This window comes from Mastigoproctus giganteus, chromosome 9, assembly GCF_048544385.1.
Source record: "Mastigoproctus giganteus isolate SK-2022 chromosome 9, ASM4854438v1, whole genome shotgun sequence".
NCBI classification, from domain to species: Eukaryota; Metazoa; Arthropoda; class Arachnida; order Uropygi; family Thelyphonidae; genus Mastigoproctus; species Mastigoproctus giganteus.
This window is the reverse complement of record NC_143583.1, coordinates 180,910,262-180,922,607: the sequence shown is the minus strand read 5'-3', so window position 1 is coordinate 180,922,607 and position 12,346 is coordinate 180,910,262. Positions and strand designations below refer to the sequence as shown.

At 35.0% G+C, this 12,346-nt stretch overlaps 1 protein-coding gene across 1 annotated transcript in view; it reads left to right on the top strand.

The window, feature by feature from the left end:
- LOC150080923 (uncharacterized) overlaps positions 1–12,346 on the top strand; it is a 284,011-nt gene that overhangs the window by 96,828 nt on the left and 174,837 nt on the right. The window contains exon 9 of the mRNA XM_090380857.1: positions 7,150–7,299. Within this exon, the coding sequence (XP_090236983.1) occupies positions 7,150–7,299 (150 nt within the window). The remainder of the gene's footprint in view (positions 1–7,149; positions 7,300–12,346) is intronic.

The window sequence follows — 12,346 nt, the reverse complement described above, 5'->3', positions numbered from 1 at the left end:
TTGGCATTCTACTTTTTTTTTCATCCAGAAAAACAGGCAAGCCAGCCATAGAATAGATGAAATTTACATGCACAAATCAGGGTTCCTTATAATAGCCTTAATTGATCCTGCACAGAAGCAGCAATATTTTTCATAAATTTGCGCCGATTGTTATTTTGCACCTTGATGCTTATATCTTTACAACAACAATGGCAACAACAACTTATTCTTTTTTTTTTAAATTCTTTTTAAGCAAATTAAATTTGTTTTAAGTTTTAACAAATTATTCTGTCTGAGATGCTCTTTTTGTAGATACAGTGGCATCTCTGTAGCCAGGTGGGCAGGAGCAGCAGCGTGTAGCACACGCTTCTTGATAAGACTGGGGTTCGAGCCCGTGACCACCAAATACGGAGGATGTGGAAAGGTCAGGGAATGACCACCGCACATCCCCGGAGCAATGTGGCCTTAGTTGCTAATGTTCCTAAAAAAAACCATATAACATAATAATAATCTAGATACAGTATCACTTTAAAATATGTTAAAATGACTACTAAAAAACTATAAAATTGATAAAATGTTTTGATAGATCAAACTTCATGCCTTGAAATTATCATTAGAAAAGAAAAGAAAAATAAGGTTTCCTTATAGAAAATAAAGGTTTTTGTTAAATATTGTGAATTAAAAAAATTTTTTTTTTCCATCTTGATGCTTATATGTGTGTCTGCCAACCGGCCTAGCCAAGTTGGTAAAGTGCCTGTCTGGTAACCCAAAGGTTGCTGGTTCGAATCCCGCCTCGGGCTTGGATCACAGTAAAATACAAAAACTTTGGGAGGTGCATTATGGCCACAGAAGCTGATGCGCCAACAATTAACAAAAAAAAAAATGTATCAGTTCACTTTAAGAACTATTTTTGTCCAGTTTTCTCAAAGAGAAACTCTTGTTTTTCACCCAGCAACCCTAACCCAAACCAATCAACTAGTTCATGATGGTGAGAAAAATGCCCATAAAAGTCTCAGCCTTTTTCCACGTAGACAACAGTCAACTCTAGGCTGTTTTTTTGCATTTGGTGTGGAAGAACAGCAACTTTTGAGAACTTTTGAAAGTGTTATGCTATTGCATGACACTTTCAAAAGTTGTGACACTATTTGACTGTGCAGTGTCATGATGTAGTTTAGCATGTTCACTGCTGTCTATGATTACTATCTCCTTCCATTCCAAATAACGAAAAAAAAAAAAAAAAAAAAAAACCAACAACAACTGTGGATGAAGTTGTCATCTGGATGGGTGGGGGGGCGGGTTAGAGACTTCTATTGGCTTTCTTTTCACTATGGTCTAGTCAGTTTCAGATGAGAGTTTCTGAATGAAAAACTGTAGCTTTTTTGTTTAGCAAACTGAATGAAAATGGTTGATAATGTAAATGAAAATTGTTCTTAGAGTCAGCATCCAGATTGGAGAAAAATTACCCACTACCTTCTTGTGTCAAGCAGCAGTGAATGTATTAATCTTTCACTCAGATAATGAACAAAAACATACAAAGGATATTTAAAAAGGTTTACACTTAGTAATAAATAGGGGAGTTACAAAAAAATAGTTTCATAAATTTTTGTAACACTCACAAAAGATGTGGGAGGGGACATACAACAATACGTAGTTAATGATTGATTTGGGAATATCCGCTCAGTCGATTTTTTTTTTTTTTTTTTTTTTTAGAAACCAGAAAAGTTAAAAATGTGTTTATACTCTTAATTGGAGTGGATAAGTTTCTAAAATAAATGGCATCCCTTTTAACTCCCACCACCACCCACTCATCCAATATCTGGCACAAGCTATTCATCCTCCTCAGGACGAAATAGCTCCTGAAAGATGCAGGTTCATTTTTCAAAAATGGTATAATGTGAAGGCAGTGAGAGAAGCTTTAGAGGAGAGACCTATATGTCTCTTTTCCAACAGTAGTATTTCTGCTGGAATTTATTTTGAAATTGAATCTGTGGAAATTCTCCATGAAAAATTATCGGAATAATCATAATAAAAAATAATCAATTATAGCATTTTCATAATTGATTATTAGTATTAGTAGTGGCAAATGATGCAAGAAAGCAAGCTTATACAGCATAAGCCAAAAAAATAAAAAAAACTTTAACTTTTCCCATTTCACCTGCCATCTCCTCCAGTAGTTTGTCTTGTTCTTCTTTGAATTTATTCAAGCTATACACTTCCATAACATCAGATGGAAATCTGTTCCATCAATCAACCACATGATGGCTAAAGGCAAACTACCACACATCTGTTCTGCAACCATCCATCCTCAGTTTGAATTTATGTCTCCTCATGTACATAGTCTGAGCAAGAGGAAGAATCCATTCAGCATTGATCTTGCTTAGTCCATTCAAAAGCCTTAAATGCCTCAATCAGATCACCTCACAGGTGCCTAGTTTCCAGATGCTGCAATTTGCAGAACTGAAAGCTTTCTTGCCAATTTCGTTGCCCTTCTTTGTACCCATTCCAGCAGCTCTACAGCTGTCCTACAATGAGGCCTCCATCCCTGTCTACTGAAGATGTGGCCTGACCATTGCTTTGTACAATGGGATAATCACCTTCTTATCCCTGCTACCAAAATTCCTGTATATCATTTACAAAACCCCATGTGCTATCCTGGCAGTCTATCTGCACTGCCCAGAGAACTTCATATCTGATTGCACAGTAACCCCCAAGTCTTTTTCATTTTCCACTAACCTGTGTGTAGTACCACTCAGTTGGTACATTAATCTGGGATTACTGCTACCATGTGCAATACTTTGCATTTCTCAATCTTAAACTTCAATTGCCATTTCTCAGCTCAACTGCCTGATTTTTCTAGACCTTGTTGCAGTAGTATACTGTCGTTACTGTCATTAACCACATTGCTAACTTTCGTATCATCTGCAAATTTAGACACTAAGCCTGATATACCATCATTAATAATTATAGAAAAAAAACAACAGTCCCAACACCAAACCCTGCGGGACTTTCCACGAAAAGCAGTGTCCATTTACCACCAATCTCTGGCTTCTTCCACTCAACCATTCCTTTATTCGTAGCAGCAACCTGCCCTTAATGCTACACTGCTCCAATTTATACAGCAGTCTTTTATGTGAAAACAATATCAAAAGCTTTCCTGAAATCCAAGTATATGGTATCAGAATTATTTTTTGCTTCCAGTTCCTTTGTTATTGCACATTGTATCCATTCACATTGGTCAGACATTCACATTGGACTTCTCCTGAATCCAAGGATGCTCTCAATATTATGACTAAGAATTTGCTTACCTTCTTTGCTGCCTCCCTTAATATAATTGGATAGATCCCATCCAACCCAGGTGCCTTTCTTACATTTAACTTCAGCAATTTCTGTTCCTCTTTATTTATTTATTTTTTTTTTATGAGAACCCCAAACACTAGAGGTATTAGAACCTATAGTACTTAGTACCGTGCTTGGGTTGGAGGTTGAGAAGACGAAAGAAGATATTTGTTGATATTGGACTTGAACTTCTGTAGATTGTAATTTTCAGGAAATACGTATGAAGGAAGGTTGTTCCAGAAAACGGCAGTTGAATGAATAAATGAGGAAGATGAAAAGTTGGTTCTGTGGGTTTGAAGTTGGACAGTAAATGGATGTTGGCTGGTGGCGGCACGTGTTCGGACTGTTTTGAAAGAGAGAGTGGGAATTATAAAAGCCAATTCAGAAGAACAGTGCCCATGGAAGTATCTGTAGAAGAGGCATGCAGCAGAAACAGTGAGTCTATGAGAAAGCGAGTGGAGAGACTCTGTTAGAGATGAATCATTAATTAACCTAACTGCCCTCTTCTAAATGGAATCAAGAAGCCTGAGAGAGGTTTTGGGGGCACCACCCCAGATGTGGGAACAATATTCCATGGCAGGGCGGATTTGCGATTTATACAGAGTGAGCAGCTGTTTGGATTCCATGGTAGAGTTTGATAAACTTCTAGCATTTGCACCCCTAAAGAGTTCCTCATGTGTGAATGTAGATGCAAAATAATTATTCAGCTTGTCAGCAACCTGAGTAGGATCATCAACAGTTGAACCATCGATATCAAGTGGACCTATGTAATTAATCCCGTCCTTCTAGTGTTTACATAAGTAAAGAAGTCTTTGATATTTTTCTTTGCATCTTTTACTAAAGATTTCTCATAATCTGTCTTAGCTTGCCTAACAGCCTTAGTTATTTGATTGCAGACTACCGTATTTCCCCATGTATAAGACGCTCCCATGTATAAGACGCACCTTAATTTTGGGGCCCGAAATTTGAAAAAAATGTATTACATAAAGTTATTGAACTCAAGCTTTATTCATCATAAAATTCATACAACTCCTCATTACTTGAATTCAGCACTGTACGAAAATCTTTTCTGAGCCATTTCTGGGCAGAACGTGGCAAAACGTAACCTAATATACCGGTAACAAGTGCGAAACAATGAGCTCAACGACAACAAGCACGAAAAAGCGGGAAATGCAAGTAAAAAAAATCTACAATCACTGTATAAGATGCACCCAGTTTTTAGACCCCAAATTTTTCGAAAAAAGGTGCGTCTTATACATGGGGAAATACGGTAATTTATATTTATCATAGGCTTCTGTATCACCTGATAATTTATAGGTTCCCATGCATTTTTGTTCTCTACAACAGTCTCATTAGTTCAAGTGACATCCATTTAGATGAAAGTCTTGAACGGTATTTCTTAGTTGATATGAAAATCCTAGCTGCTTCTGTGATTATTTCCTTGAATGTTTTCCATTTAGAATTTGTTGATGGCAGTGTTGTCAGTTTTTCCCACTGTATAGAATTTAAACTGTCTGAGACTACTCTAGTCACCTTTACAAAAGCAAAAACCCTTCTCTTTATCTTTGATGGTAGTTATATCTTTAAGTAAATTCCACATCAATACACTGTGATCATGCCACCCAGTGGGTCTTTTGCCTGCAGTTTATTAATGCATGTAGAATCACTGGTGACAACCAGATGAAGAGTATTGCTTCCTCTTTTTGCCTTTCTAACATGCTGCTATAGAAAAGATCCATCCAAGAAATCTACAAAAGTCTTGCTAGTGCATGAGTGACCAATCCACAAGTTTCAGTTAATATCTGGAAAGTAAAATCCCCCATTATAAGGCATTTATTACTGTATTTATTACTATTTCTCTGTAAAGTTGATTGTTGTACTCATCAGAGTCATTAGGCCTATAACACTTTCCTACTCTGATATTTGCTTTCCCAGTGCTTATGTCACATCAAACTGCCTCAACATTTCACTTGCTACCCATGTGTGAACTGGATCAGTGTCTTAGATTTTATGTACATCTTAACTAAGGGGTATAACACTTCTCCTAGCTTTGTTCTTTCTGTACACATTCTACTCTCCCTATTGAAATTATGCATCCCTTATATCTGAGAGATTCCATTTCCCTGATATCTCCACAATGTCTGCATTTGATGAATTGACCAGCATTTCAAACTCATCAAATTTATTTAATATGCTCATAGCATTGGTGTACATGCAAGTATACATGCACCTATTCTTACTCCTAGTTACTCTAACACATGCCACATATATACCTGTTTCATGATGCATATTCTTAATGCATGAATGACTCACAGCAGACCTTGAAATCTCTAGTACCTTTGTTTCCAGGTCCCTGCATGTTCCAGTAGAAGCAGTGCAAGAATCACTTTCATCTCTGCCTGCAGCTATTGTTAATCTATTAGTCTGTGTATCCCTCCAGCCCCAACTAGCAATTTTCCAAGCCAATTAGAATATTCTTGCACCATTTATATTTATGTGTATCCCATCCCTGTAGAAACAGCCTCTTCTGTTTGCAAGCACAGATCATGTTTAGAAAAATTCTATCATACCTGGGCAGAATTGCAGACCCTTTCAGATTTAACTCTGACTTGCTACTTTTCCTGAACATTGTCCTGTACTTTTTAAGTAGGTGAGCAGATCTTCTACTCCTAATGTAATTTTTGCCAACATGTATCACCCTTTGTGATATTAAAAGATGATATCTGCTGTATGTCTTCAACTTTTGCCCCTTGCAAACATATCCCGGTCCTATTCCACATACCCCTTTTGCACAATATATTTTACATTTCTCTAAGAGTTATATGCAAATTTAATGATTATGAAATAAACAAAAATAAAATGGGGGAGGGGGTTAACAACAGAGTAGGATTTGATACAATGGTAGTTATACTAAAATACAGTGCTATTACCACTTGGCCACTAGTTCTATTGTTGATTTCATAATCAACTAATTAATTTGCATATAATAAATTATTTTGATTATTGAAATAATTGATTATTAATCAAATAACTTTTCACATAAACATACATGTGTTTGTATGGATATGTTTGTCAGGCATAACATTTTACACATAAATGTGTTTGTATGGGTTTTTTTTTGCTAAAATTGAAAAGCTTTTGTAGATACAAGATTAGCTCAAGAAACGTATGTCTATACAATATGTGTAGTTATAGCAGGTGTGTTTAGTCCACAGGCTGCATGCAGCCCATTAGGTAGCTTTGAGTATTATGCTGTCTCCCCTCCTTCCTTACTACTAGATCATGGCCTTCTGCCCTCCTTCCTTAATACTAGTTTAATACTGTCACAAAATTGTTTCTTACTGGCTTTTGAAAATATCCATTCTTAGTAATATTCAGTTTTTTCTGTATTGCTTTCTTCCACATAATTAAGAATGTTAATAATGTGTTTTAATGATTGTGTGGGACTTATATTATTGTGTTCAAAAAATTAAACTAATAAATATAAACATTTTTAAATGTATATAAATGTTTATTAACAAAGATTACATCCTGTAAACTGAAAAATGCATTATTAATGGTAAAGAACCATTCTTGTGGCCTGTGAGAAACCATGCAGCAGCCTGCGATATGTTCAGCGTTATGTCCTGTACACATTCTAGCCAGAAGACATTGGGTACTTCTGAGTTATTGCAGAAAAAAATCTTTAAATTAACTAGGACTAATTAAAAGATTAGAATGAAGAGGATTAAAGTGAAAATATAGAAAACAATTATCTGCTATTAAAGTGTATCTCTTTATTGTAGCACTATTTCAGTGTGTTGTTTTCTAATTTCCTTTAGCTTTCCAGCTTAGCAGAACATGGAAGTTCTGTGGTGAGTACACCATCATCTCCACTGCCTCCATGTGGTACATCAACATGGCCCAATTTACAGGACACTTTACAGTTTGATAGGAATACGAATTCATTCTTGAAATATCAAAGACCTCATACAATATCATCTGGTTAGTATTCCACATCAGACAGAATTAAATATAAAATGACTTAAATTTTGCTGTACATTTCTATAACATACTACATAATAACATTTCTGTGCATATACCATTTTGTTTATCTTTATTAATAGTTGAATAATTCTGTGATTTGACTTAGTGATTTAATTTTCAGCTACTTATTGTTATATTTTCAGTGGTTTAAATTTACAGAAATTTGGTAAAAAAGAGGGGGAGGAGAGAAATATAAGTTTCAATTTGTTCATATAAGTTCAATTTTAAATTCTTTCTCAGGCTGTGGGTATGTGAAGGACAATTAATATTTAAAATAAGAATTTAAAAAAACTGAAGATAAATAAAATATTGTTAATTTTACTTTGTCAACTTTAGTAACTCATATTTGAAAAAAATATAGTCTGGCATTTACTTTTTACAACTGGATCACCAACTGCAAAAGGCAGAAGCTAGATCATGTCTTGGTTATGAAATTACTGAAATTTAACAGCAGTAGATGAATTTATGCTCTGCTGCCGAAGACAAATTCAATTTTTTTTTATAATCTCTTTTGTTATTATTTCCATCATTTTCACACATATTTTCTACTTCATGAGCTTAAAGCCATCTTATCCATCTTCTTTTTTTGACATGGGTGAGCCATGTCAAAAGACCCTATACTACCACCAACCTGGAGGATTAATCCAAAGAACATTTTATCTAATGTTTTCATAGCTCTTTAGAGACTTTCATAGCCTAACATACCAATCTAGTGTACTTTGTGAGAATACAGGTTGGGGTTGGGTTTTAAAGAGGATTGAAATTAAAGCTGTTCTTTCCCCATTGGAAAATAGTCTAGGGATCAGCATTTAAGACACTAGTGATAGCTATCTGAGAAGTTGTTTTATGTACAGTGGAAGGTTTATGGAATAAGAATCAACAGCATAGCATATTGTTATTAGCAGAATTGTGGATGAAATTAGTAGTTAGTCGAAGAATGAAGTCATAAGTGAGAGAAAATAGTAGGCAGAAGAACAGAATCCAGAGATACTTCAGAACTTGTTCAGAAGGTTTAAGATAAAGATCTGGCCACCACAAGCAGTGGGTAGTCTGAAAGGATACTGGTGACCCAGTTACAAAGGTATAAGGGGGGGGTATAACCCCCACGTGCAACACACACTGTGGCTGATGCAGAATCCAGTTAAATTCCTTTTAAATTAAACAATTTAATTAGAAGCTTAAAATATTTCTACTTCTGCTTTCAAAACAAAGTGGTTACTATTTCAGTTTGATGTTTAGGGTAGTGATCCTCCATCTCTATGCTATACCAATTAAAGAAACCTAGACAACAGATTACAATTAAAATATTTTAAACTTTTATTACGTGTATTCTATTATGAAATTTAAAATATAATAAATAATTTGTATTCTCCCACTTTTTCCGTTGAATTTGTGCATATGCAGGTGATCTTTTGTTGATTAGCTGTGATGAAATCCACACTGACAATCATTGTGACATTAAATTTCAGCATAGTATAAAAGTTGGTTGTTACTGGTTTTCTCTATTATTTTATAAAGGGTTGAAGTATTGCATATATTTGTCTACCTTTTTTTTTTTTTTTTTTTTTTTTAATTAATTTCACAATGGCCATGCAGTAGGAAAAAATTCAGTGGTACAAAACTGAAATCAGCTCTCAATAGAGGTTTTAAGACCCACTGGATAATTTACATCAGAGACTTGTTTGTGTTAAGATTACACATGATTATTCTAGTCTGATTCTGGTAAAAGAATAAAAGGTGTTGATTGGGATGGATCTGGTGTTAAAGTGATTTTCTAGTCAGGCGGACCCTGCTGGAGCTTTCGAACTTAAAAATGACCTCGCACAGATTATTCAATTTACCTATTAGAATATCTGATAATCCAGACCCCCCCCCCCAAACACTTTATCTTTTTTCTCAAGAACAACACTTCAAAGTATATGGTAGAGGTGAGTGCTCCTGTAGGCTACTAGCCCACTTCAAATCAGAACTTGGTGATGGTCTTACCTCTAAGGAGCCTTTCAGTCATGGTCATTCTCAGTCTTGTGTTGTTTGGCATTACAAGAATGCAAAGTGGAATGATCCGCAAGATTTCTATTCTTGTTTTCCTTGGTTGGATTACTGTTTTAAATATTGTGATCTCAATGTTTGCTCATATTGTGCCAGCAGTGAAATTATCATTGTAGGAATGAAATCCTGTATTCCACATTCCATCCTAAAATCTTGTCCCTGATCTAAATCTTAGTTTTCTAATAAATGTGTTAAAGCTATTTGCACGTTATTTTTAATAAAGAACGTCTTAAAGAAATATAAAGTAATATATTATGAGTCTAGGAAAATTTACTGCCAGCAATTGATCGCCAGCAATTTACCGCCGCGTCAGTTTATCGCACAAACAATTTACCGCCAGCAATTTACCACGGCGTCAGTTTATCGCATTTTACCGCCTAGAAGCAATGAGATGTGTTTGGTCAAAATCATAAAAAAATATTTTTATTTAAGTTTCTGCCTTAAGCTATGATTAGCATATTTTTGGAATTCTATGAACTATGAGGGAATAGTACGGAAATAAAAAAAAAACACATGTATGGAAATATGTAATTTAATAGGTAGATTATGTATTTTAATAGTTACATGCATCACAAAAATAGTAAAAAATCCATTATTTGAACAATATAACAATTGGTTAATTTTAAACTAAACTAATTATAACATTAGGTATGTCATAGTACACTACAAAAATTCAAAATGAATGTTTATGCAATCTTCAGAATCAGTCATGTTGGGATAATTAATTACTGAGAAACTGTAATATTTACAACACAGTATGTACATTATTAATAAAAAATATTATGTGCTATAACTCTTAGATAATTAACAATATCACCCCGTATATCGTATGCACTAACAAGCCTTTTAATTCGTTCATCACAATCGCGATACTTTCGATAAATTTTCAAATGTTGGGATGATAAGCAGCGACTTGTTCCTCAAATCCTCTATGCTACCTTTCAATAGTATTATTCGTTCTTGGTAATCCTTCAACAGCAAGCTGACGTACGTTCCACATTTCATGGGAATACTTTGGTGGTCGACGAAGATGTCGTCTTGTTGGGCACCCAATCCACGTATGCACAAAATAATCAACTTCTTGTGATTCTGGAGGAAAAACACCATTTTCACACAAATGTTCAAAAACGACCATCACAATTGGAATGTGCACAAGTGCAATTGCTGCCAAAATTCGCATATTTAAAGCAAAATTAGCATCAGTTTCATAACGTTGTTTCAATCCATTATTCTGAATGGAACGAAAAATACATTGTGAAAAGTGGAAAAAAACAACCCCGTTGCGAAGCGTCAGGAAAAACTCTTCTGCAAGCATTCATCATTGCCGTCTCAAAATCTATAGTTATTGATTGCAGGAACATAGCCAGTTCCAATACTTTCAGCTGCTGTAGTAGAGATACATACGTTTCTCAGACTTGTTAGGCAATAATGCATAAACTAATGGAAGCAATATTTTGTCCTTGAATCCATGTATCGTATACAGCTGATAAAAAAAGTAAGGGAACAGTTTTGAAAGTCCCATTGGCATAACAGTGTTCGCTTCGCACTAACAACTGCAAATTTCTTTTCATACTTAAAATTAACATACGATTGTCCTCGGGTCCAGAATCAAATTGTAGAAACAATTCTCCATTGCATGATGTTTTATATTCTTCTGTAAAAACTATGTATGTCTCTGCGATGCGTTGGAAGAATTTGGCCATCAAAATTTCGATTTCTTATATTTCGGATCATTCGTTTCATTGTATCTACACTTGGAAGCTTAGGGGCTGCTGCTTGGCTACAGATTCTCGAAACATTTGAAATAATACTATGAGGCGTATTATTTGTTGTTTCTGCATAAGTTTGAATGGTATCAAGAAGTTGTGCTGCCTCAACTCCTGCTGCGTCTCCATAATGATTGTGCTCCTTCCATGTTTTAACGATGGTGTTATCTACCGTAGTAACTCGAGCAGCACATTTGGTTTTTCGGTAATTTTGACACTTCAGTGAATTTTTGTTTCATTTTGCCTGTCTTTATAAAACAAATGTCCACTAAAGCACAATTTCGGTTTTCCTTTTTCTGATTTCAAAAATTCCACCGACATGATACGTTCACAAACTCAAAAGGATGAAAAGTAAACTCAAAATAAGAAAATGTTGTGATTGTAAGAGATTATAAATATATAAGTACCTCCCTAATTAGCATGCCCTACCCCCACTCCCCTAAAACATGCTACTTAAGTTAAAAATAAATGGCGCCTCCGTAGCCAGGTGGGAAGGAGCAGCAGTGCGTAGCACACGCTTCTTGATTAGACCGGGGTTCGAGCCCGTCACCACCAAATACGGAGGATGCGGAAAGGTCAGGGAATGACCACCGCACCGGAGCAATATGGCCTTAGTTGCTAATGCTCCTAAAAACCAAACAACAACAACAACATTAAAAATAAATTTATATAAATTATATGTATTGCCTGGTGATATTTGTAGGTTATAAATTGTTTATGCAATAAACTGACGCGGCGGTAAACTGCTAGCGATTAATTGCGAGCGATAAACTTTCCTAGACTTCGTCTAGGAAATTCTTAGTCTAGGAAAGTTTTTCGCTGAAAGTTTAAGAAAATTTAAGTTTATAAACAATTTATAGCCTACAAATGATTGCTAGCATATTTTATCGCCAGGCAATACATATAATTTATATAAATTTATTGGTCATTTTAAATTGAAAATAAGGCTTTTCTATAGGTGTTATTTAAGAATTAAGTGCAGTTAAAAATGGAAGTTATATGCTAGGTATACATTTCCTGGAAATACATACCATTGCAGGTGCTTTAATTTAATTGCCTGTTATTTTCCAAAATTAGGTAGGTAGGTACTTACTTAATACCTTTAACTTAAGTAGCATGTTTTTAAGTCAGAATATGTATTTTAACAGCAATTAAAAAAGAACAAAGTATTAATGAAATGCGAATTGAAC